A 24,448-nucleotide genomic window follows, 5' to 3' on the forward strand; every position below is an offset into this window, starting at 1 on the left:
GCACTTTATTTTAGCAAGGGGTTAAATTTTATTGTGTGTTCCTGTTTTTTACTTCACTTCTAGGTTATCTTTACCTTTTTGAGTCTTTGCATTCCCTCACTGTTCCCTCTTTTTTTTTTTTTTTTTTTTCTTTTTGGGAGGGTTGCCGTGGCAGATTCTAGGATTTCTACTCCCTTAGCTTGGCAGTGTTGTAGATGTGTTTTCCCATTTAGAAGATGTCATAAATAAATCTTTTAACTTTAATTTCTCTAGAAATTACTTCATCCCTTCTGCTTTCATCTCAATCTACATTTCTTCATTCTCCCTTTCCCTTTAAATTCACTTGTAGATCCCCCTTCCTCTCTTACCCTTTATCTACTCCTACTCATTAGTTTTTAAATTTCATCCATTTCTCTTCTCCTTTCCAATGATGATTTCTCTCCTCTTCGTTGTACATCTTTTTTTTTAATCTAGATTCTCATTCTCTGATCTATAGCCCCTCACTTCCTCTTAGTCATTGGCTTTTCCTTGTACACTTCCTAGAGTCAAAGCCGCCAAAGTGACCCTTCTGAGCTCTGCAATGTAGATCATTTCTGACCTACATTGATTCTAGGCCAGCCCCACAGATTCCTCCTTTCCATGGTCAGAATACTGTGTATCACTGCAGGGTCAGAGAGAACACTGCTCCATTGTGGGGAACACAACCCCCTGATATTTCCCCTTTCTTTTTCTCCTTTTATTTTTCTTCAGCATTCTCCTAGAAATCTCATCCCTGTCTCCAGGCTCTCCAACTCCTCGCAGTGCTAGTTCCCTCCAGAAGTTTCAGCTCCCCCAACCCAAAGACAAGTAGCCTTTTCAAGCATTAAAACCCCAAAAGCCTCAAGCTAATGTTCCTTATCTCCTATAAGAATATCCTTCAATCTCCCAAAACCTGATGCCTTTCCTCTCTCTACCAGCTCAATCTTTCCAGATTCTTCCCTGACTTACTCCGTCCATGCTGGTCACCAAAAACCACATGGGGGAGGGGTTGGGGTCTCAGGCTTCAAGGCCTTTGTACTTCCTGATTACACTCTCCATACTTCCTCCCCTGACCCTTACAGGCTGGTACTTATTTTATCTCTCTTCCCCCAGTCACTCTATGGGGATAGTCTATGACTTGGCTATGCCTGATAATAGCAGGCTGGATTCTTCCTGACTTATTTTCATGATTCTTGTTCTCCCAAGACTATACATTTCTACAGATCTTTGTGAAACATTTATTTCTCATAAAGAAATTGGCAAGATTTCCCCCCATGAATTTGTTTTTATTGATGAAGGAAGCCTCTTCTTTCTCTATAATGAAATATTAAAATTAAGCAATATTTGCTTTAAACAAATGAAAACAATTACAAATAAAAGCATGAGCTCTTTTGTCCATGAGAACATTCTACCCAAAGTGACCTCAGGGAATAAAAAACGTTTCCAACAGTATGTTGCACTTGCCAGCTTCTCACGAAGTCTTTACAAAAGTTTCTTTAGAATATATCATTCAATCGGTTCTGCTGAGGAAAAAATGTTCCATCACCCTCTTGCTCTCCAAAGATTCATCTACTTTACGGATTCTCTTTACAAACTCTTCCACAAGTGATTCCGCAAGTAAATGGATTCCATAATGAGCCATTTCTCAGCTGTGTTCCAACGGATCCTATAAAACGCTTCCCTAGAAACTCAGTAAGACTCCTAAAGACCCAGGGAGCAGGGGCTCATTCTGACGCTCAGAACTGGCGTGAGCTCTGAGCCAATCCCTTCTCCGCTGCAGTTGCTTCCGGGGCGGATTCTTGAATTCCCAAGTGACACTTTCGGCTCCGCCTCGCGTGCCTGTGGCTAAAGATGCGCGCTGCCCAGGCCTCGCTGACGTTCAGGGGTGTGGCCGGGACTTGGCCCAGGAGGGGGAGTTGGGCGAGGAGGTCGCGCGGAGAATGCCCGGAGCCTGCTCTCCCTGGGCACCCGGCGCGCGGGTCTGGGGGTGAATCGGGAGGGAGAAATAGAACTGCTGCATGCAGCCAAGGGCCCTCACGGGTCTTCCAGCGCCCCCTGATTTTAGGAAACCACGAGGAGAAGTGACCACGGCTAGTTCTGCCGCGAGGGTCCTAGCAGAGGGCGCGGCACGACAGAGCGGCCGGGAATCCCAGGGCCCACAGCCACGGCGGGCGGGGGGAGCCAGACTCTGGGGGGGCAGGCGTAAGCAGGGGGAGCTTCGGCGGGCGGTTCCCGGGAAGAGACAGTTTGGGGGATCGGCCAGGACGGAAGCAGCTGAGCCAGTGCAGCTCCTGGGGAACGGGCACCTCTCTCAGGACGGATACAGTTCCTTACGAACCCCCACAACAGAGAGGGTTTTTGCTACACAAAAGCAAAAGTAGACCTGGGAGCAGCTGGGAGTGAAAGATCATTGGGCCGGGGGCGGGGCCTGCAGAAGGCCCCACCCTTCTAGGGGTTGTGCGGGGCGGGGCTACGAGGACCAGGAAGACCCTCCCAGAGAGGGTTCACAGGAGCCGGAAGTCTTGTAGCTACGGTCTAGCATCTACCTGCTCGCTTCTCCTCCTCCCTCCCGGGGCGCCCTGAGCGCTCGGATTTCTGGGAAATAGAGCCGTGCTCGCCTCCCCCGGGCAGCTCGCAGCCGGCGCTCCTCCCGCTGGCGCGCTGCCCCGTCCCCGAGTCTCCTCTGGCCTCGGAGAGCGTCCTCCTGTGAGCGCCCCTTGAGCCTCGCTGCCGGGCGCGCTCTCCGCTTCCTGGCTGCCCTTGTCCGAACGGGAGACTCGGCGCGGGAGTCCCGATTTAGCCCCAGCGCGCGTGCCCCCATCTCGCCGGCGGGAGGTTCCCCGGGACTGATGGGCCGGAGGCTGCGCAGGCTCGGGAGGCTGCGCAGGCCCGGGAGCCCTGTGTACCCAGGTATGGAGGCGGGACCTTCCGCCAGAGGGGAAGCTAATCGCATCACAGTTTGGGGGACTCTTCCTCCAAAAAGCAGCGGGATGGTGTGACAAACCCCATTAGGGTTGTCTTGCGGTGCGCGGCCTGCCGGGTGGTGCTGCCCTGCCGGGTGGTGCTGCCCTCCTGTTTCAGGGTAACCGGGTGAATCTCAGAGTAGAGCAGCCCCGGATCCTCAGCCCATTCCCTAAGGAGAACTCAATTTCGAGCTTCTCACCTTCCCTCTCCGATTTCCATCCCAGGCTTCCAGTTCCCAGAGAAGACGTGATCTCTTATTGAAGCAAAGCGAAGCAACCTGGATGCTGGACCAAGAAGGCCTGAGGAGCTGCTCCCCCCCCCCCCCCGTGAGAGAGGTGACAGCCGGGGTATGGCATCACAAAAGGCTTCTGGGAGTTACCCTGAAGTAAATGCTAGATTTTGGGGGAGAGAGACCAGCCTTGGAATTCTAATTTTTTTAATTGTAGTGAGAGGATTTGTTTTTATTTTATGTTTTCATTATAGCTTTTTATTGACAAAACTTGCATGGGTAATTTTTCAACATTGACCCTTGCAAAAACTTTTTTTTTTTTTTTTTTAAATTAATCATGACCTTTTATTGACAGAACCTATGTCAGGGTAATTTTTTACATTATCCCTTGCACTCACTTCTGTTCCGACTTTTCTCTTCCTCCACCCCCTCCCCTAGATGGTAACATGTTAAATATGTTACAGTATGTCCTAGATACAATATCTGTGTGCAGAACCGAACAGTTCTCTTGTTGCACAGGGAGAATTGGATTCAGAAGGTAGAAACAACCCAGGAAGAAAAACAAAAATGCAAACAGTTTACATTCATTTCCCAGTGTTCTTTCTTTGGGTGTAGTTGCTTCTGTCCATCATTGATCAATTGAAACTGAATTAAATCTTCTCTTTGTCAAAGAAATCCACTTCCATCAGAATACATCCTCATACAGTATCGTTGTTGAAGGGTATAATGATCTCCTGGTTCTGCTCATTTCACTCAGCATCAGTTCATGTCAGTCTCTCCAATCCTCTCTGTATTCATCCTGCTGGTCATTTCTTACAGAACAACAATATTCCATAACATTCATATACCACAATTTACCCAGGCATTTTCCGATTGATGGGCATCCACTCATTTTCCAGTTTCTGGCCACTACAAAAAGAGCTGCCGCAAACATTTTGGCACATACAGGTCCTTTTCCTTTCTTTAGTATCTCTTTGGGATATAGGCCCAGTAGTAACACCCTTGCAAAAACTTGTTACAACTTTTCCCCTCCTTCACTCCATCCCCTCCCCCTAGAGGGCAGGTAGTTCCATACATGTTAAATATATGTTAAATACAATGTATGTATACATATTTATACAGTTGTCTTGCTACATAAGAAAAATCAGACTTAGAAAGAAGGTAAAAATAACCTGCAAAGTAAAGGAAAAATGCAAGTAAACAATAACAGAAAGAGTGTAAATGCTATGTTGTGGTCTACACTAATTTCCCAGTGTTCTTTTGCTGGGTATAGCTGGTTCTATTAATTACTGATCAATTGGAACTGATTTGGATCCTCTCATTGTTGAAGTTAGCCACTTCCATCAGAATTGATCCTCATATAATATTGTTGCTGTGTACAATGATCTCCTGGCTCTGCTCATTTCACTTAGCATCTCTTCATGTAAGTCTCTCCAAGCCTCTATGTATTCATCCTGCTGGTCATTTCTTACATTACAATAATATAAGATGATTTATTTTTAATTCACATCCCTTTATGAATCATGTTGGGAAAGAAAATTCAGAGGAAAAGGGAAAAACCATGGGAGAGAGAAAAAATACAGTAAAAAAGAAGTGAGCATAGCATGTATTGATTTTCATTCAGTCTCCTTATTTCTTTTTCTAGATGATAGATGGCACTTTCTGTCCAAAGTCTATTGGGATTCCAAGCGATCTTAAAGTATGAAAGGAGACCCACATGTGGAAAAATGTTTGTGGCAGCTCTTTCTGTAGTGGCAAGAAATTGTCAACTGAATGGATGCCCATCAGTGGGGGAATGGCTGAATAAGTTATGACATATGAATGTATTGGACTGTTATTGTTCTATAAGAAATGATCAGCAGGATGATTTCAGAGAGGCCTAGAGAGTCTTACATGAACTGAGGCTAAGTGCAATGAGCAGAACCAAGAGATCATTGTACTGGGCAACAAGAAGATTATACAATGAAAAATTTTAATGGAAGTGACTCTCTTCAATAATGAGATGATTCTGACCAGTTCCAATGATCTTGCGATGAACAGAGCCATCTGCACCCAGGGAGAGAAGTGTAGGAACTGAGTGTGGTTTACAACATAGCATTTTCATTTTTTTTGTTGTTGTTTACTTACATTTTACTTCCTTTCTCATTTTTCCTCCTGTTTGATTTGATTTTTCTTGTGCAGCAAGATAATTGTATAAATATATATGCATATAGTGACTTTAACATATAGTTAACATATATTTCTCCCATGTTTGACATATAATGTTACTTGCCATCTAGGGGAGGGAAAATTGGAAGACAAGATTTTGCAAAAGTTAATGTGGAAAAACGATCTATGCATTTTAGTTAGATTGTCAGACTTGCTGTCATAGAGTTGGGCAAAAGAGCTCCTAATTATTGATTTAATTTCTTTTTCATTGATAATGAATTCCCCCCTTTCATTTTTGATGTTGGTGATTTTTTTCTCTTTTTTTTCCCCCTCAACTAATTAGCCAGAGATTTATCTGTTTTGTTAGTTTCTTCATAAAACCAACTCTTTGTTTTGTTTATTTCTCCAGTTGTGTTTGTGGTCTCCCATGGTGATTTTAGGATGGCCTCGGCTGGGGATTCCTAGTGACTGGTTTTCAAGTAGGCTGCCAGCACTGGGGAAAGAGTGCAGAACCAGGGACTGCCTAGATCAGGTGATTACAGGTTTGAGGAGATGTGATCACTAGGAAACCCAGAAATGAGAAAACTGCTTTGGTGCAGGGAGAGAGACACTGACGGCCTTTGCAGGTTCATGGTTCTTTGTTCATGAATATCCAACCTTCCTGGAATTCTGGAAACAATTTGGTGTCAGATTGAGATTTGAGAAGAATCTCTTGCCCTTAGAAGCCATCAGAGTTTGATTGCAGCACTACATCAACCCCAAAAGCTGCGTATTCTTGATCATGACCATTTGAAGTCACTGAGAAAGAGAATTGTTAAGATGGACATATGCACAATTTGTCTCAGAGGACAGTTTTCCACTTAATACAGCACTGACCAATTTTTGGATCAAATCCCTTGGATCATTATCTCAATCCTTCAAGGGATTTTTGAACTTCTAAAGGGGAAGAGTGCAATAGCATGCTCTATCCTTCCATGCCACAGAATGATTAACTCCATTTTCTGGATGAGACACATATTTTCAGATGTGAATGATTTCCTGCATTTTTAAAAATTTGGATTCATTAAAAGAATGTGGAGGGGAATGATGATAAATTTTTAAAAATAAATAAGCAATGATTACCTCGAAGTAAAGAATCATAACAAAATCACATGTGCCTCAGATAAAGTAGGAAAATCTCCCAGAAAAAAACCAAGTGTTAGTATTCAAATAACATATCAGAAAAAAAATTGAATGTGATCACTTCAGAGTGCAGACAGTTAAAGGGAAAAGGATAAATTTAGAATGTGTCAAATGTGTAGGCAGAGGCTGGCCATTCACAGGGTGTGAATTCCAGGAACAGCTGCTGGGATTTGGGTCAAATCACTGAATCCCTCTGAACTGGGTGGCCTAAGTTGTACAAGTAGTGAGAATGAAGGCACTTTCTCTGTTGTCCCAGATTTACTGTGAGAATCCAAATATTTGTGCATGAAGGTCATTAGAAATTAACTCCTTCTTGGGATGTCAGTTAATGTGATTTTTAAGAGAATAATTTTGCCCATTTAAGACTTTTCCCTTTTCATCGACTTAAATTTATGAGAATACAAGCCATTCTCCAATTGATAAATGGTCAAAAGGTTGTACAATTTTCAGATGAAAAAAGAAAAATCATTTTTAGTCCTATGAAAAAATGATCTAAATCGCTGTTGATCAGAGAAATGTAAATGAAGACAATTCTGAGCTACCAGATCTTTCATATTGGCTAAGATGACAGGGAAAGATAATGATGAGTGTTGAAGGGATGAGGGAAAACTGGGTTATTAATACATTGTTTTTGGAATTGTGAACTGATCCAGTCATTCTGGAGAATAATATGGAGCTATGCCTAAAGGGTTATCACGGTGTACATACCCTTTGATCCAGCAGTGTCTCTACTGAGCCTGTATCCCAAAGAGATTATAAAGGAGAGAAAAGAACCCACATGTGCAAAAATGTTTGTAGTAGCTCTCTCTGTAGTGGAGGGAGGACTATGGGGATTGAGTATGCATCACAATCTAGTATTTCACCTATTTTTTAGTTTACTTGTCTTTGTTTTTGTTTCTCATTTTTTTCTATTGTGGATCTGATTTTCTTATACAACATTAAAATTAGTATGTATAGAAGAATTACACATGTTTAACATACATTGGATTACTTGCCATGTAGAACAAGGGGGTAGGGGAAGGAAGAGCGAAACATTTGGAACACAAGGGATTGCAAGAATGAATGTTGAAAAATATCTATGCATATATTTTGAAAATAAACAGTTTTAATAATAAAAAAAAAACCAAAAGATTTTTCTCATTTCCTGGGAAAATAGAAAATAACTGGGATTCTGTTCTACTAATGGAGGGAAGGGGATATTATTATATCTGTATGTGGTGTCTATTTTATTGTTGGTTGTTTTTTCAGAGCAAGAGATCAGACTTGAAATGAAGGACATTACTGAGGAGATAATCCTTTCTGTGGCAGAATCTCAGAAGTGAAGATCCCTAAGTCCTTGTCACTTCACTTGGAACGAAATCTGTGTTACACATGACAAAATCCACACTGGCAAGATACCTTATGAATGTAACCAGTGTGTAAAGGGTGTTAGAAACAAAGGAAATCTTATTGGACATCAGAAAATCCATGCTGGTAAGAAGCGTTATAAATGTAACCAGTGTGGAATGGCTTTTAGAAAAAAGGAAAATCTTACGGTACATCAGAGAATCCACACTGGGGAGAAGCCTTGTGAATGTAACCAATATGAAAAGAATTTTATACAAAGTGACTCTCTTACTGTACCTCAAAGAATTGACATGGCAGAGAAGCCTTATGAATGTGATCAATGTCGAAAGGCTTTTAAAGAAAAGGGAATTCTTATTGGACATCAGAGAATCCACACTGGAGAGAAACTTTATGTAAGTAATGAATATGGAAAGGATTTTGTAGAAAAATCTGATTAGTTCTTACCAGATTTGTGAAGAAATGTAAAGACATTAAAATAAGGAAGAAAATGAATTTGGTAGAGAACATGGGGAGAGATCTGCCTACAGAAGTCAGTCAGATTGCTTATATGAGAAGGTCTTTTTTCTCATGACTTGTAGGACTTTGTGCTTCTGAACTGAATTATTCAATATAGCTGCTATTGGCCTTGGAATTAGAAGCCATGGGTTTTTTGTTTTGTTTTGTTTTTCTGTAGGTGATCTCAGAATCCTTTCCTTTGTAATTTCAGTTTTTCTCTGTTAAAAAGTTCTGGTAAGTTCTCTTGGATTGTTTTCTTCATCCTTGAGTCCATTTTCCCTCCAGGTATGTGTTTCTGGGAGATCCATGATCCTTAGCGTGTCTGTGTGCTTGCTGTCTTAGAATAGAATGCACTTTATTTCAGCAAGGGGCCAGTTTTTGTTTTTGTTTTTAATATATTTTTTTTTAAACTTCACTTCTTCTAAGCTGTCCTTTCCTTTTTCAGTATTTCCAGTCCCTCACTGTTCTCTTTCTTTCTTTCTTTTTTTTTTTTTCTTTCAGGAGGTTTGCCCAGACAGAGTCTAATATTTCTGTTCCCTTGGCCTGGTCGTTTAAATGTTTCATATTTAGAAGGTGCCTTAAATAAGTCTTTTACCTCTAGTTTCCTCAGAAAGTTGTTCGTCTCTTCTGCTTACATCTAGATCTACATTTCTTCGTTCCCCATTTCTATTTAAATTCTATTGCAGATTCTCCTTCTCCATTTTTCTTCCCCTTTCCCGTGAGGATTTCTCTCTTCACTCTCCTTCTCCCTTGTCTGTGTTGCCTACATTCTCATTCTCTGATCCCCAGCCCCTCTCTTCCTCTGGTCTCTGTCTTCTCCTTGTATACTTCTGACAGTGAAAGCCCCCATAGTGACCCTTCTGAGCTCTGCGATGTAGGTCATTCCTGCCATTGCTTCTAGGCCAGTCCCACAGATTCCTCCTCTCCATGGTGTCTTCCTTTCAGAATACTGTGTGTCACTGCAGGGTCAGAAAGAACACTGCTCTATTGTGGGGAACATTGCCCCCTGATATTTATCATCTTTTTTGTCTTTTATTTTTTTCTTCGGCATTCTCCTAGAAATTACAACCCTGGCTTCATGCTGTCCTGCTCCTCCCAGTGCTAGTTCCCCCCAGGAGCGCAGCTCCCTGTAACCCAAAGACAGGTAGCCTTTTCAGGCAAAAAACTCCCAAGCCTCAGAGTCAGGCCCCTTGTTTCCTATAAGAATATCCATCAATCCTTCAAAGTTTCGTCCCTTTCCTCAATCTTTCCAGCTTCTTCTCTGACTTATCAAAAGGTCTTATCTTTCCAAGTCCATGGAGCTCATCTCCCCAATCCCTGATTTTTTTGATTGTTCTTCAGCCTTTGACATTCCTGGTGACTCTCTCTCCTCCAGGGTTCTCTCTTCTCTTAGTTTTTAGGACACGGCTCTTTCCTGACTTTCCCCTCCTTATCTGCCCACTTCTCTGTCTTCTTACTGGAACTCAGGCCCCTCTACACTATAGAATGCCCCCTTTTTGTTCCTTATTGTTTTTTTTTTCTTTTATTATAGTAACTTTTTATTGACAGAATCCATGCCAGGGTAATTTTTTTTTTACAACATTATCCCTTGCACTCACTTCTGTTCCGATTTTTCCCTCCCACCCTCCACCCCCTCCCCTAGATGGCAAGCAGTCTTATATATGTTGAATATGTCCTAGTATGTCCTAGATACAATGTATGTGTGCAGATCCAAACAGTTTTCTTGTTGCACAGGGAGAATTGGATTCAGAAGGTAAAAATAACCCAGGAAGAAAAACAAAAATGCAAACAGTTTACATTCATTTCCCAGTGTTTTTTCTTTGGGTGTAGCTGCTTCTGTCCATCATTGATCAATTGAAACTGAATTAGGTCTCTTTGTCAAAGAAATCCACTTCCATCAGATTACATCTTCATACAGTATCGTTGTTGACATATATAACGATCTCTTGGTTCTGCTCATTTCACTTAGCATCAGTTCATGTAATTCTCTCCAAGCTTCTCTGTATTCATCCTGCTGGTCATTTCTTACAGAATAATAATATTCCATAACATTCATATACCACAATTTACCCAACCATTCTCCAATTGCTGGGCATCCACTCAGTTTCCAGCTTCTAGCCACTACAAACGGGGCTGCCACAAACATTTTGGCTCACATTAGTCCCTTTCCCTTCTTTAGTATCTCCTTGGGGTATAAGCCCAGGAGAAACACTGCTGGATCAAAGGGTATGCACAGTTTGATAACTTTTTGAGCATAATTCCAGATTCCTCTCCAGAATGGTTGGATTCGTTCACAGCTCCACCAACAATGTATCAGTGTCACCGTTTTCCCACATCCCCTCCAACACTCATCATTTTTCCCTGTCATCTTAGCCAATCTGACAGGTGTGTAGTGGTATCTCAGAGTTGTCTTAATTTGCATTTCTCTGATTAATAATGATTTGGAACACTCTTTCATATGAGTGGTAATGATTTCAATTTCATCATCTGAAAATTGTCTGTTCATATCCTTTGACCATTTATCAATTGGAGAATGGCTTGGTTTCTTATAAATGAGAGTCAGCTCTCTATATATTTTGGAAATGAGTCCTTTATCAGAACCTTTAACTGTGAAGATGTTTTCCCAGTTTGTTGCTTCCCTTCTAATCTTGTTTACATTAGTTTTGTTTGTACAGAAGCTTTTTAATTTGATGTAATCAAAATTTTCTATTTTGTGATCAATAATGGTCTCTAGTTCGTCTTTAGTCACAAATTTCTTCCTCTTCCACAAGTCTGAGAGATAAACTATCCTATGTTCCTCCAATTTGTTTATAATCTCGTTCTTTATGTCTAAATCATGGACCCTGTTCCTTATTGTTAAGCTCCCCTTTGCAGGCTAGGTCACCCTGGGCTCCATCTCAGCACCAGTGCCCTCTGGAACCCATTGTTCCATCCCTTGCCCTTATCTCCTTCGTTTGCATTAGTCTGCCATTATTCCAAAGTCAGTCAGTTCCAGGGTATGAGAAGGTCTTTCTCCTCAAGGCTAGTAGAACATTGTATTAAAAGACAAAGAATTCCATTCCCCCCATCACTATATGGGAATAGCCTGGGACTTGGTTATTACTGATAATGGCAGGTTGGGTTCTTCCTGCCAAGGGACGTGGGCAAGCTCAAAGTCCTCATCAGACCATGAATCAGATGGTTCAAAGAAGAATCAGAAGTTCAAAGAGCTACCATCCTGGCAGTTTGTAGCCATGGGTTTAGTTTTTGGATTCCGGGATCAGGTTTGGTTTTTCTGTGGGTAAACTGGGAGTCCTTTCTATTGGATTTTCATTTTCTTTGTCCAGAAGTGACCAGTCTCCTTAACCATTTCCTTTATAATAATGTCCATTATTTTTAACCAGTTGTGTCCTTCCCTGAGAGCTCTCATCCTTTGCTTTTCTATGTCCCTACTGTGTATTTCCCTTCAGGATACTTTACTTCCGCAAGGGTGGATTTTTTGACAGTTAATTATTGTTTACTTCATTTCCTCTGGGCTGTCCTTCAATTTTGTATATTTTTATTCCCTGTCTATTCTCTTTTTTGTTACTTTGGGAAGAGTTACCATGGCAGAATTTAAGTATTTTTTTCCTGCATCTTGGCAATGATCAAAAGAAATCCCGAGGTCCGGCTGGGAAGGAGCCTCTTGTTTCAGGGATTTGTGGAGAGTCCAGTCAGAAAAATCCCAAAGGAGTAGAGCCAGTGAATAATGAGAAGGTAGCTGAGCTTTCTCCTTAAGAGAAGGTTTGGATTACACTAGCCTCCCTTCTCTTGGTAAAGGGGGGCTGTGGGAGGCTTGTGAAGGAAAGATTCGCATCATCTTCTCTTGGGTGTGAGTTAAGAAATCAGTCAGAGATAAGATGTCCATCAGGAAAAGGACTGCCTCCCTTTACTAAAAATACACCCTATGGATGAAGAAGAAATCAAAGGGCTCTAGAGAAAAGGAAAGATTCAGCAATCCATGGCAGTCTCAAAAAGTGAAAAAAGCAATAACTTCCTCTGTTGTTCAAAAGTGAACAAATACAGAAAAGTAAAACTGAAAGGTGGATCACACAAAGGCCACAAGGAGGTCAAGGCAGTAATTCCTAGTTAGAAACAAGGATGTCACAAGTTCACAAAGGCCATTCTCCTTTCCAAAAGGTAACATTATTTAGGAGAAGAGGTTTCTATATATATATATAGAAAATGAAGAAATAAAATGAGAACCAGCAGGGGGAAATATGAAATAATGCTGAAAGGGCAATAGAGTTACCCAGGGAAAGAATTTGAAAGACTCCATTAAAGGAAAATGCTGGATTATTCCATTGACTGACAGCCTAGAAACATAAAGGAGTTTAGCAAATTAACCAGAGTTATTTATAGTTAGCTATACTATATATATATATACACACCATATATAACTGTATAGTTACTATAGTGAGAATAAAGTCAACATTAAAAGACACTATAAGGAGGTGGGGAAGAGAGTGCCCTATAGTGGGTATTGTTCTAAAAAGTATTTAGCAGAGACCCTGACCATGGGTACGTTTTTGATAGTTGAAATACAAGACTGGAGATTTCTTAGGACAGGAGGGGGAAGTACTAGGCAAGAATTTCAGAGCTCACAGGGAGGGATCAACAAGGAACCAGATGGGATCCACCTGGCAAACCAGGTCCCAGACCCAAAACATGGTAATCAGAATCTTAAAGGTTGTTTCCAGATGTCCAGAGCTTTGAGGGATAGACAATTGAGGCTGACAAAAAATTCCATTCCCCCATCACTATATGGGGATAGCCTGGGACTTGGTTATTACTGATAATGGCAGGCTGGGTTCTTCCTGCCAAGGGACGTGAGCAAACTCAAAGTCCTCATCAGACCATGAATCAGATGGTTCAAAGAAGAATCCAAAATAATGTGCATGTAGGTTGGAAATAGAGGTGACCCTTCCCGAGTATAGGGTATTCTCCATTCTGGCCAGTTTCTCCTATAAAGGGTCTATTTCTTGGCCTCTTAACTTATTTTCTTGATTCTTGTTTAACCAAGATTATAGATTTCTAGGCATCTTTATAAAATATTTATTTCTTATAATGAAATTGGCAATATCTTTCCCATGAATGTTTTTAATTAATGAAGGAAGCTTCATTTCTAGTTATTCCTATTTCTCTGTAATGAAATAGTAAAATTAAGTAGTTTTTCCTTGAAACAAATGAAAGCAGTGAACAGTAAAGGCATGAGCTATTTTGTCCATGACAACATACTACCCAGAGTTATCTCAGGGAAGCAATAAAACTTTTTTCCCAGAACATGGCTGTACTTGCCAGCTTCTCACAATGTCCTTACAGAATTTTCTTTAGAATATATCATTTAAATCACTTCTGAGAAAGAAACTTCCCATCACTCCTTTGCTCTCCACAGATCCATCTACTTTACCGATAAAACACAAACTCTTCCTGATTCCACAAGGAAATGCATTCAATAATAACCCATTTCTCAGCTTTATTCCAACTGCTTCTATAAAATGCTTTTCTAAAAACTCAGTAAGACTCTTAATGACCGTGGTTTCAGGAGCCGACTCTGATCCTCAGAAATGGCCTCAGCTTTGAGACAATCCTGTCTCTGCTTGAGTTTCCTTCCGTAAATTGGAGAGCGTTGGTTGGATTCTTGTAGAGCTGAAAGTCACCTCAGAATTCATTTTTTGATTTGGTGCTTTAGGACTCCGTGACATTCAGGGATGTGGCTGTGGACTTCACCCAGGAGGAGTGGGGCCTCTTGGACCCTCCTCAGAAGGAGTTGTACAAGGAGGTCATGCTGGAGAATGCCCAGAACCTGCTGTCCCTGGGTAAGGACATTTGCTTGGGTAACTCTGAATCTGCAATCAAAGAGCATATCTTCATTTCCTGGGGTGCAGGGCTTGGGGGTGTATCAGTCAGGAAGGGGAAAGTGTTGGTCTGCTGTGTCCAAGCAACAGAGTCCTCCTGTGTGTCTTTTCCTTGTGGGATAAAAAACTGAGGGTGTCCTTGGTTGCTCCTGAAGCTGTCTCTTACCAGTTCTAGGTAGTTTCAAGTCAGAGATGAAACCAGTGTAAAGCATCTCACCCAAGGAACTACTCTGAGCTTATTTGGCTGACCTCTATCTGGGCACAGACAGGTCGACCAGAGCTCTGAAAATTGCTTCCACAGTTATTGCTGATAATTAGTCCTTCTTTGGCACCAGGGTAAGATTTTAAATATTCTTTTTAATGAGCATCTCTTTGTTGCCCAAAGCCCATAGTTGTTTCTAGTATGGAAACTTGTCCTTGATCTTCCTTCCTATTGCCCTCACATTCTAGCACCAGTGGTGGGAAAGGAAAGGAAAGGAATCAGCATTTCTTTTCAGCTACAGCTTCCCATGTGCTGTGCCTTATGCCTTTGTGAGGGATGTAGAAGACCCTTACCCAAAATGACTGCTCAGAGATTGTTGAGGTTTTCCTGGATGCAGCCTTAGTCTCAGTTGAAATAAAATAATTACTCCAAAATGCAGCCAGCTGGTAAAGATGCAAACGTTTATTTCTCCTTCCAAATTAGCCCGGTTAGTTGAGGCCTATCTCTCTGTCTGGCTCCAAGAGATCTTGCAGCTTTGTCCTTGCCTTCTGCCTCTGCTTTCTTCAACCTCCAGCCAGCACCAAGTTAGAAGATACGAATGAATCTCTCTTGCCTCGAAGATAGGGCTTGTAGGCTTTCTTCCAGAATGTCTGTTTCCAACCCCAGTCAATGTTCCCCCAAAAACTCCCTTGAGTCGCTCACTGGAACTGTATTTATGCTACTTCTCTGAGACTGGGATTGTGGGATATCTCCCAGCATGCTCTCTGAAATCTCCCAAACATGTGAACTCCATTGAGTACTTAGATACTTATGAGCTCTCTAAAGGTGTGAACACAAGCATTGTTCTATCAGTTCCACTTAGTACCTTGTTTCAAATTCTGGCCCAAAATATCTTCTTCTAAAATCAAATCAACTCCAATGGCTTAACACTTTGTAAAGATGCCAACGTCAGTTTTCACCTTGTTTCAAGTTGAGTTGACACTAGGATTCCAACAAGAGATTACTCAGTAGAAGGCAGAAAAGTTGTTTATTGAGGACCACAGACTCCAGAGGATGAGCCGTCCCATCGTGAGATAAGAAAGAGAAAGCTCGCAGTAGGAGGGCTAAAGAAGTAGTAAAGATACATAGCTTTTATACAAGAAATTACATCACAAGTAAGAGAGCATTGAGCAGGGGAGGGGGAGGCATCTAATTGGTTGTTGCTATTTGGGGAGATTGGAATGAAAGATTTCTGTTTCCCTGAAATCTCCTGATTTCAAGGAAACAGTAAGTCAGGCCTTCAGGCTTAATCAAGCAGACAGTGGTCCAGCTAATAGACTAAATATCGATAAATGTCAAATACCAATAAATGTCATCAGCTCAGGTTAAGTAAATATGTTTCTAGCTGGCCAAGGCTCAAGTAGACATGAGCCTGCACATATTATACAGGTCATAGGGGAAACACAGAAATAATGAAAATAAAATACAGAAAAAGAATTCATACATCCCTGTAAGTTCTTCACCTTATCTCTCTCTATTCCATACCCCTTCTTTGCAAAAATATTGGATATGTATGCTTATATTGTATTTAATTTATGCTTTAACATATTTAACATGTATTGGTCAACCTGCCATCTCGGGGAGGGGATGGGGGGAAGGAGGGGAAAAATTGGAACAAAAGGTTTGTCAATTGTCAATGCTGTAAAATTACCCATACATATAACTTGTAAATAAAAAAGCTATAATTTAAAAAAAGGAAAAAAAAAAGAAATAACTTCCAAAAAATAAGTTATTTTGATTATTCTAAATACCCAAATTAATGAAAAAGCATAAATGAAAAAAGATGTGATTTGTATCCAATTAAGAACTAATAGAAACATGTATGGCATAAATTTACTAAAGGCCCAGTAACCTTTTTATCCAGGTGGGGTTAGAACCCTCTCCCAGAACAGAACCTAATAGGACAACAGGAGGGGGAGGGGGGAAGAACATTTGACCGTTTCTCCAAAAAGGTGTACAACAGGATGATGGGACAAACCTTATCATAGATGTCTTACATTACAAGCACTAGTGGGTGACCACAGACTCCTATTTCAATATAATGGGCTGAATCTCAATGGAGCAGCTCTGGATTCTTTCCCTATTCCCTAAAGAGAACTCGATTTTAATCTTCTCTCTTCATCCCTCCTTGATTTCCATGCTCAGGGCTTCCAGTTCCCAGAGAAGATGTGATCTCTTATTTTGAGCAGAGGAAAGCCCCCTGGGTGCTGGACCAAGAAGGCCTGAGGAGCCACTCTTCAGGTGAGTGAGGTGAAAGCAGGGATATGAGAGTCAGAAGCGGCTTCTAGGGGTTACTATGAAGTAAATCAAGTTTTGGGGGAGAAAGACCAGCCTTGGAATTATTTTTCAGATACTTTTTAGGAAGATCTCTTTCTCAGACTCTTCTCTGCCAGTCACTGAATCTCAGTTTCCCATTTATAAAATGAGTAGGTTAGGATCTTGTAGGTCCCTTCCAGTGATCATCTAGGAGCCTATAAGAAGTCAGTGTTTGCCCTTTGGGGCAATGGAATTCTCCTGAAAGTGCCAAAAGGGGATCAGGTTGTCCCAGATGAGCCAGTTCTTAGAACTTCTCCAAGTCAGCAAACTTTTAAGTGCCTGCTATCAGCCAGGCCCTGGGCTGTGCCCCAGGAACATATATAGAGACAAGGGACTTCCCCTGCTCTCCTGGAGGTCACAGACAGCTGGGGCAGGCAGTATATCAGTGAGTCTGTAGAAGCCCTCTGTGGGCCAGATAAATTGGATCAATTTAGTGCCTCCTTAAATCACTAAGTAATTAAGGTAATGATGGTTTAAGAAGGAGAATAAAATTGGGGAGATGATGGTCAGCATGAAATACCATACCTAGCATTTATACAGCACCTGCTGTGACATGCAGTGTGTCAGTATTGTCTCATTTTATCCTCATGAGAATCCTAGGACTCAGGTGCCATTATTGTGCCCTTCTTACAGATAAAGTCACTGAGGCCGACAGAGGTCTTGTAAGTTGCCTAGCAAGTTGCTAAGGTGGGATGAACACTCAGGTCTTGCTGATTGAAGGCCCTGTTCATACTTTTCCCCTTGTACCCTCAGCTCTATTCTGATTCTGAAACAGATGTGATGAAAATGGTCACAAGTTTATGAGGTGTACAATGGAAGGAGAGGTGAATAAGCTCCCCTTGAGTGATGGAATCTCATTTTTTAAATGCTAATCAGTGGAAATTGTAATTACTGTTAAAAAGAGCTATATTTCCATTGGCTCATGAAAAGTATTCATTAAATAAAAACAAATGTACTCAAAGGTCAATTTCAAATTATATTTTCTTCCTGTTTTCTAGTAATGTTTAATTTTTTAAAATATCCTTTAAAACCTTTAAAAAGATAGAATGTCTTCAGATATTTGGAGGGTTTTTGTTTGTTCTTTTTTTTTTTTTAACCACTGGTAATGTAGTTTATCTCACTTATCTCACTGAAACTCTACTGAACATTTAACCTAATCAAATCCTTTGAGAAATTGCCACATACATGCCAAAAAAATAAACAAGGATAAGTTCAAATTAAAAGACCTCCTCAGAATGTCAATGAGTGGCTCTTTAGGGCTCTTTTTGTGGAAGGGTTGTGGTCTCCCATTGGGATTTCAGGATGGCCTCTAGGGATTCCTCGTGACTGGTTTTCAGGTAGGCTGCCAACACTGGGGCCAGAGTGCAGAACCAGGGACTCTCATGATCGGGTAATTACAGGTTTGAGGAGATGTGATCACTAGGGAACCCAACAATGAGGGAACTGCTCTGGTGCAGGAAGAGAGACCCTGAGGGCCTTTGCAGGCCCCTGGCCCTTTGTTCATTAATGTCCAACCTTCCTGGAATTCGGGAAACAGTTTGTTATCAAACTGAGAATCTGGAAGAATGTGTTGCACTTAGCAGCTGTCAGGGTTTGAGTTATCATGAACCCCCAAACCGGTGTGTTCCTCATTATGATCATTTGAAGTCACTGAGAAAGGTAGTTTTTTTTTTTTAATTAATTAATTTATTATTATTATTATTTTTGAAAGGTAGTTGTTAAGGTGGATGTACGCACATACTTGTTGTCCAAGGGACAATTTACCACTTAATACAGCACTGGCACATTTTTGGATCAAATCCCTTGGATCATTTCCTCAATCTTTCAAGGGGCCTTTTGAAATTTCTTTCTTTCTTTCTTTTTGTGGACACAATTGGGGTTAAGTGACTTGCCTAGGGTCACACGGCTAGGAAGTGTGAAGTGTCTGAGACCAGATTTGAACTCGGGTCCTCCTGACTTCAAGGTTGGTGCTCTATCTTCTGTGCCATCTAGCTGCCCCAGGTTTTTTGAACTTCTAAAGGGGAAGGGTACAATAGCATGCTGTGCCCTTCCATGCCACAGGATGATTAACGCTGTGTTCAGGATCAGATACATATTGTCATGTGTGCATGATTGCCTGCAATTTTTAAAAACTGGGCTTTTTAAAAGAATAAGCAGGGCCATGTGATTACAAATTTTTAAAAATAAACAATCAATGATTATTTGAAAGAAGAAAAGCATTTGAACAAAATCTCATATACCTCTGATAAAAAACATAAAAATCTCAACAGACAATGAATGGGAAAGGAAAAATTGAGAGTGAAGATAATTTGTCAAATACTATAGGCAGAGGCTGCCCATTCATGAGGTTTAATTTCGAGTCATACTGCTGGGATTTGGGTCAAGTAAATCAACCCTTCTGAGCTGATGCCTGAGTTGTGCCCATAGTGAAAATGAAAATACTTTCTGTGTTTACTGTGAAAATCCAGAATGAAGCTCATTAGAAATTAAATCCTTGAGGCAGCTTAGTGGCTCAGTGGATAGAGCACCAGCCCTGAAGTCAGGGGGACCCAAGTTCAAATTTGGGCCTAGAATCTTAACACTTCCTGGCTGTGTGACCCTGGGCAAGTCACTTAACTCAAAATGGCTCAGTTAAAATGAAAAAAAACAATTTCTAGGCTTATGAAAAAATTTTCTAAATCATTCAGAGAATGTAAATTAAGACAATTCTGAGTTATCATTGTACATCTCTCAGAGTGGCTAAGATAAGAGGAAAAGATCAATGACAAATGTTGGATGGGATGTGGGAAAACTGGGAGACTAATACATTGTTGCAATTGTGAACTGATCCAGTCAATCTGGAGAACAATATGGAACTAAGCCTAAAAGGCTTGTGTATACCTTGTGTATACCTTCTAACCCAGGTGTGTCTCTATTAAACCTGTATCATAAAGATAAAGAATAAAGGAGTTAAAAGGACCCACATGTGCAAAAATATTTGTAACAGCCCTTTCTGAAGTGGTGAGAGGACCATGGGATTGACTAAGGATCACAACTAAGTATTTCACTTAGTTTTTTTTTTGTTAGTTTTCTTGCATTTGGTTTTCTTTTTCATTTGTTCCCTTTTTGACCTGATTTTTCTTGTCCAGCATAATAATTGTGGAAGTATGTATAGAAGAATTGCACATGTTTAACATACATTGGATTACTTGTCATTTGAAGGAAGGTGTTGGGGGAAGGAAGGGAGAAAAAAATTTGGAACACAAGGTATTGCAAGGGTGAATGTTGAAAATGATCAATGCATATATATTGAAAATAAAATGTTTGAATAAAAAAGAAAAAAAAAAAGGGTTTTCTCTTTTCCTGGGGAAATAGAATATAACTGAGATTCTGTTCTGCTGATGGAGGGAAGGGGATAATAATGTATAGGTGTGTATAGTTTCTATTTTATTGTTTGTTCTTGGTTGTTTTTTCAGAGCAAGAAATCAGAGTTGAAATGACAGACACTCCTGAGGAGATAAGCCTTTCTGTGCTAGAATCTTACAAGCCAAGAATGAGAAATCACTGTGACATTACTTGCAAAGAAATCTGTGCTTCACATGAGAAAATCCACACTGGCAAGAAACCTTATGAATATAACCAATGTGGAAAGGGTTTTAGAAAAAGGATAACACTTAGGGTACAGCAGAGAATCCACACTGGAGAGAAGCCTTATGAACCTAACCAATGTGGAAAGACTTTTAGATATAAGGGAGTTCTTATTATACATCAGAGAAGCCGTGCTGGGAAGAAACCTTATAAATGTAACCAATGTGGAAAAACTTTTAGACAAAAGGCACATCTTAATGAACATCAGAGAATCCACTCTGGAGAGAAACCTTATGAATGTAATCAGTGTGGAAAGAATTTTAGACAAACGGCACATCTTAATGTACATAAGAGAATTCACTCTGCAGAGAAACCTTATGAATGTAACCAGTGTGAAAAGACTTTTAGATGTAAGCGAAATCTTACTGTACATCAGAGAATCCATACTGGGGAGAAACCTTATGAATGTAACCAGTGTGGAAAGGCTTTTAGAGTAAAGGGATATCTTACTAAACATCAAAGAATCCACACTGGAGAGAAACCTTATGGATGTACCCAATGTGGAAAAGCTTTTAGAGACAAGGGAGATCTTACTGAACATCAGAGAATCCACTGTGGAGAGAAACCTTATAAATGTAATCAATGTGGAAAGACTTTTAGTCTAAAGGGAAATCTTACTAAACATCAGAGAAGCCATGCCGGGGAGAAACCTTATGCATGCACTCAATGTGGAAAGACTTTTAGACAAAAAGAATATCTTACTGTACATCAGAGAATCCACACTGGAGAGAAACCTTATGCATGTAACCACTGTGGAAAGGCTTTTAGACTAAAGGGAAATCTTACTAAACATCAGAGAAGCCATGCTGGGGAGAAACCTTATGAATGTAACCAATGTGGAAAGACTTTTAGACAAAAAGAATATCTTACTGTACATCAGAGAATCCACACTGGAGAGAAACCTTATAAATGTAACCAATGTGGAAAATCTTTTAGAAGCAAGGAAGGTTTTATTGGACATCAGAGAATCCACACTGGGGAGAAACCTTATGAATGTAACCAATGTGGAAAGACTTTTAGATATAAGGGAGCTCTAACAGTACATCAGAGAATCCATACTGGAGAAAAGCCTTACGAATGTGACCAATGTGGAAAGACTTTTAGACAAAAGGGATTTCTTACTGTACATCAGAGAATCCATTCTGGAGAAAAACCTTATGAATGTGATCAATGTGGAAAAACTTTTAGGCAAAAGGGAAGTCTTATTGGACATCAGATCAGCCATACTGGAAAGAAAATAAGTAATGAATATGGAAAGAGTTTTGTAGAAAATTCTGATTGGTTTTTGCCAGATTTGTAAGGACATGTAAAGGAATCTTTCTTTCTTAGGCAATTGGAGTTAAGTGACTTGCCCAGAGTCACACAGCTAGAAAGTATAAGGTGTCTGAGACCAGATTTGAATTCAGGTCCTCCTGAGTTAAAGGCTGATGCTCTATCCACTGTGCCACCTAGCTGCCCCAGGAATTTTTTAAAAAGAGTAAAATTATTAGAAAGGGACCAATTATTTTTAATGTTGTTTTTTCCTTCACTTCTTCTAGGTATCCTTCGCTTTTCTTTCTTTGGTGAGTGTTGTCATGGCAGATTCTAGTATTTGTAGTCCTTGGTTCTATTCTCTTAGCTTGGCAATTTGGTAGATGTTTTATGTGTTTTCCCATTTAGAAGATGTTTTAAATATGTCTTTTACCTCTGTTTTCTTTAGACATTAGTTCATCTCTTCTGCTTTCATCTCAATCTACATTTCTTCATGCCCCCTTTCCCTTTAGATTCTCTTGTAGATTCCCCTTCCTCTCTTGCCCTTTAGCTACCTCTGCTCATTGGTCTTTAAATTTTATCACTTTTCCTTCCTCTTTCCAACAAGGATTTCTCCTCTTCACTGCACATCTTTATAGAGAGCCTGAACTCTGGAGAAGTACACTTGAATCAAGGCGTTAACTCAGTGAAATTGATGAGATGCTTGTTCTTTACTTCCCATATATACTTAGTACTTTACATGGTGATGTGTTGGTGTTTTTCTTTTTTAAAATAATAATGGTTCTCTCTAGGAGAGAGGTTTCTTGGGGAGGTTTTCTGGAGGCAGCCTTAGTTTCAGTTAAAAGTAAATAATTACTCCAAAGCACAGCCAGGTGATAAAAGTTCAGATCTTTTATTGTCTCCAATATAGCCCAGTTAGTTTTCTTAGAGGCCTCTCTCTCTCTCTTTCCTTGATTCTAAGAGCTTTTGCAGCTTTTTCCTTTGCTTTTGCCTCTGCTTTCTTCAGCCTCCAGCCAGCACCAAGGTGGAAGATGCAATGAATCTCTCTTGCCTCGGAGAGAGGGTTTGTGGGCTTCCTCCCAGAGTGCTCCTCTCCAATCTCTCACAATGTTCGAAGTAAGTCCCAAAGCTAAGAGCCTCTATATATATGATCTCCCAAAGGTCAACTCCGCCCCTCCAAGGGAGGGATTAAGGGAGGTGTGAATTCAGATATCTCATACTAAACCCTGAAATCTCCCAAACGTGTGAACTCCAATGAGTACTTAAATATTTCTTGCTTATATGAGCTCTCTAAAGGTGTGAACACAAGCATTGTTTCTATCAGTTGTACTTAGTACCTTCTTTCAAATTCTGGCCCATAACATCTCCTCCTAGGATCAGATCAATCCTCCTGAACCATGCTAAATTAGATAATTATTGTCTCTATCAACTCTAATGACAACAGTTTGTAAAGATTCCAACATCTCCTTTTCTTTTGATTTAGCACATAGGTGATCATGACCTCCCTGACTTCTCAAGGAGGTGAGAACCCCAAAAAGGTGATCACACCTTCCCTGACTGCTCAAAAAAGGAGTAAAAACATCATAAAAAAGGTGGTCACGCCCTCCCTGACATCTCAGGAAGGGAGATGAAACCATCAAAGGAAATAGAAAATCAAATCAGATTAGCAGGTTTCTAAAGGGGCTCACTTGAAACAGGTATGAAACAAGGTGTACAAAAATCCATCAACATGGGAGGCATTACACATAATTACATAAAATACATAAGCACATAGCAATATAACAGAGGCTAGTAGTAATGTAACAAATAACATGAATCAACACGAGAACTTATATGTGTCTATAAGTCCTAGAAATAGTCCAAAATGAACCCATTGTCCATTAGTTCATGTGCCAGGAATCCAATAATTCCTGTAAGCTTTGAAGTAAACAATTTTTCATAACATGAATCAACATACAGAATTATACATGTCCATAAGTCCTAAAAATAGTCCCAAAGGAATCCGTTGTCTATTAGATCATGTGCCAGGAATCCAATAATTCCTGTTAGCTCTGAAGTACTGCAATAGTCTCATCAACAATTTTTCATCTCAAGGAATCCAATGATTCTTGCTAGTTTTCAAGAACTGAAAGAGTCTCATCTTGTGTTAGGAAATCCAATGATTCCTGAAGATTTTAAAGTTATTTTAACAGTCTGATTGTCAGCCATGTTCCTTCAGTGTTAGATGTTTCTTAAATCTCCTTTGTTTTGAGGTTTTTCTATTTTTCTGTTTCTCTCTGATGGACAAGGCGAATATCGCTTGTTGGCACCCATCTGATTCCTTCTCCACCTGTGGAGATACAAGCAAGCCCTCTTCCCCAAGCAGTTAACCTATCTGGTCCCTTCCATTCACCACTTTCTGGATCTCTCTACATCACCTGGTGATTATCTAAAGATAGTGGAGCTGCTCACACTGAACATTGCTCTTCTGATGGGTTATAAAACCTGTCTGCTGGAGCCAGTGCATCTTTATCAAAAATTAAAAAATTAATGCTATAGAAAACTAAATTTAGAAGTTCTCTAGGGTTACCTGTGGCTCCCCCTTTCTTTTGTTTTTGGAGGAGTGTCTTAATGTCTCTGTTTCTTCTCTCTACGATTGCCTGACTTTGAGGATTAAAGGGTATGCCAGTGGTGTGTAAAATCTTATACTGTGCACAAAAGTGTTCAAAATGTTTGGAAGTCTATGTGGGTTCATTATCTGTTTTTATTTCTTGTGGCACACCCATAATTGCAAAT

At 40.4% G+C, this 24,448-nt stretch overlaps 1 protein-coding gene across 3 annotated transcripts; it reads left to right on the forward strand.

The window, feature by feature from the left end:
* Positions 1-2,291: 2,291 nt before the first annotated feature.
* Positions 2,292-21,832, forward strand: LOC100915214 (zinc finger protein 345-like). 3 transcript variants are annotated; one of them, XM_031957096.1, is made up of 6 exons: positions 2,292-2,907; positions 5,748-5,870; positions 7,769-8,259; positions 14,073-14,199; positions 16,625-16,720; positions 20,251-21,832. In XM_031957096.1, the coding sequence occupies exons 3-6, from the start codon at positions 8,026-8,028 to the stop codon at positions 21,720-21,722; spliced, it is 1,929 nt and encodes a 642-aa protein (XP_031812956.1). In that variant the 5' UTR covers positions 2,292-2,907; positions 5,748-5,870; positions 7,769-8,025; the 3' UTR covers positions 21,723-21,832. The 3 variants fall into 3 exon arrangements, with proteins under 3 accessions (XP_031812956.1, XP_031812957.1, XP_031812958.1); XM_031957097.1 differs by lacking the exon at positions 5,748-5,870; XM_031957098.1 differs by lacking the exons at positions 2,292-2,907; positions 5,748-5,870 and adding an exon at positions 3,274-3,308.
* The last annotated feature ends 2,616 nt before the right edge of the window (positions 21,833-24,448 follow it).

Source organism: Sarcophilus harrisii, chromosome 2, assembly GCF_902635505.1.
Source record: "Sarcophilus harrisii chromosome 2, mSarHar1.11, whole genome shotgun sequence".
NCBI classification, from domain to species: Eukaryota; Metazoa; Chordata; class Mammalia; order Dasyuromorphia; family Dasyuridae; genus Sarcophilus; species Sarcophilus harrisii.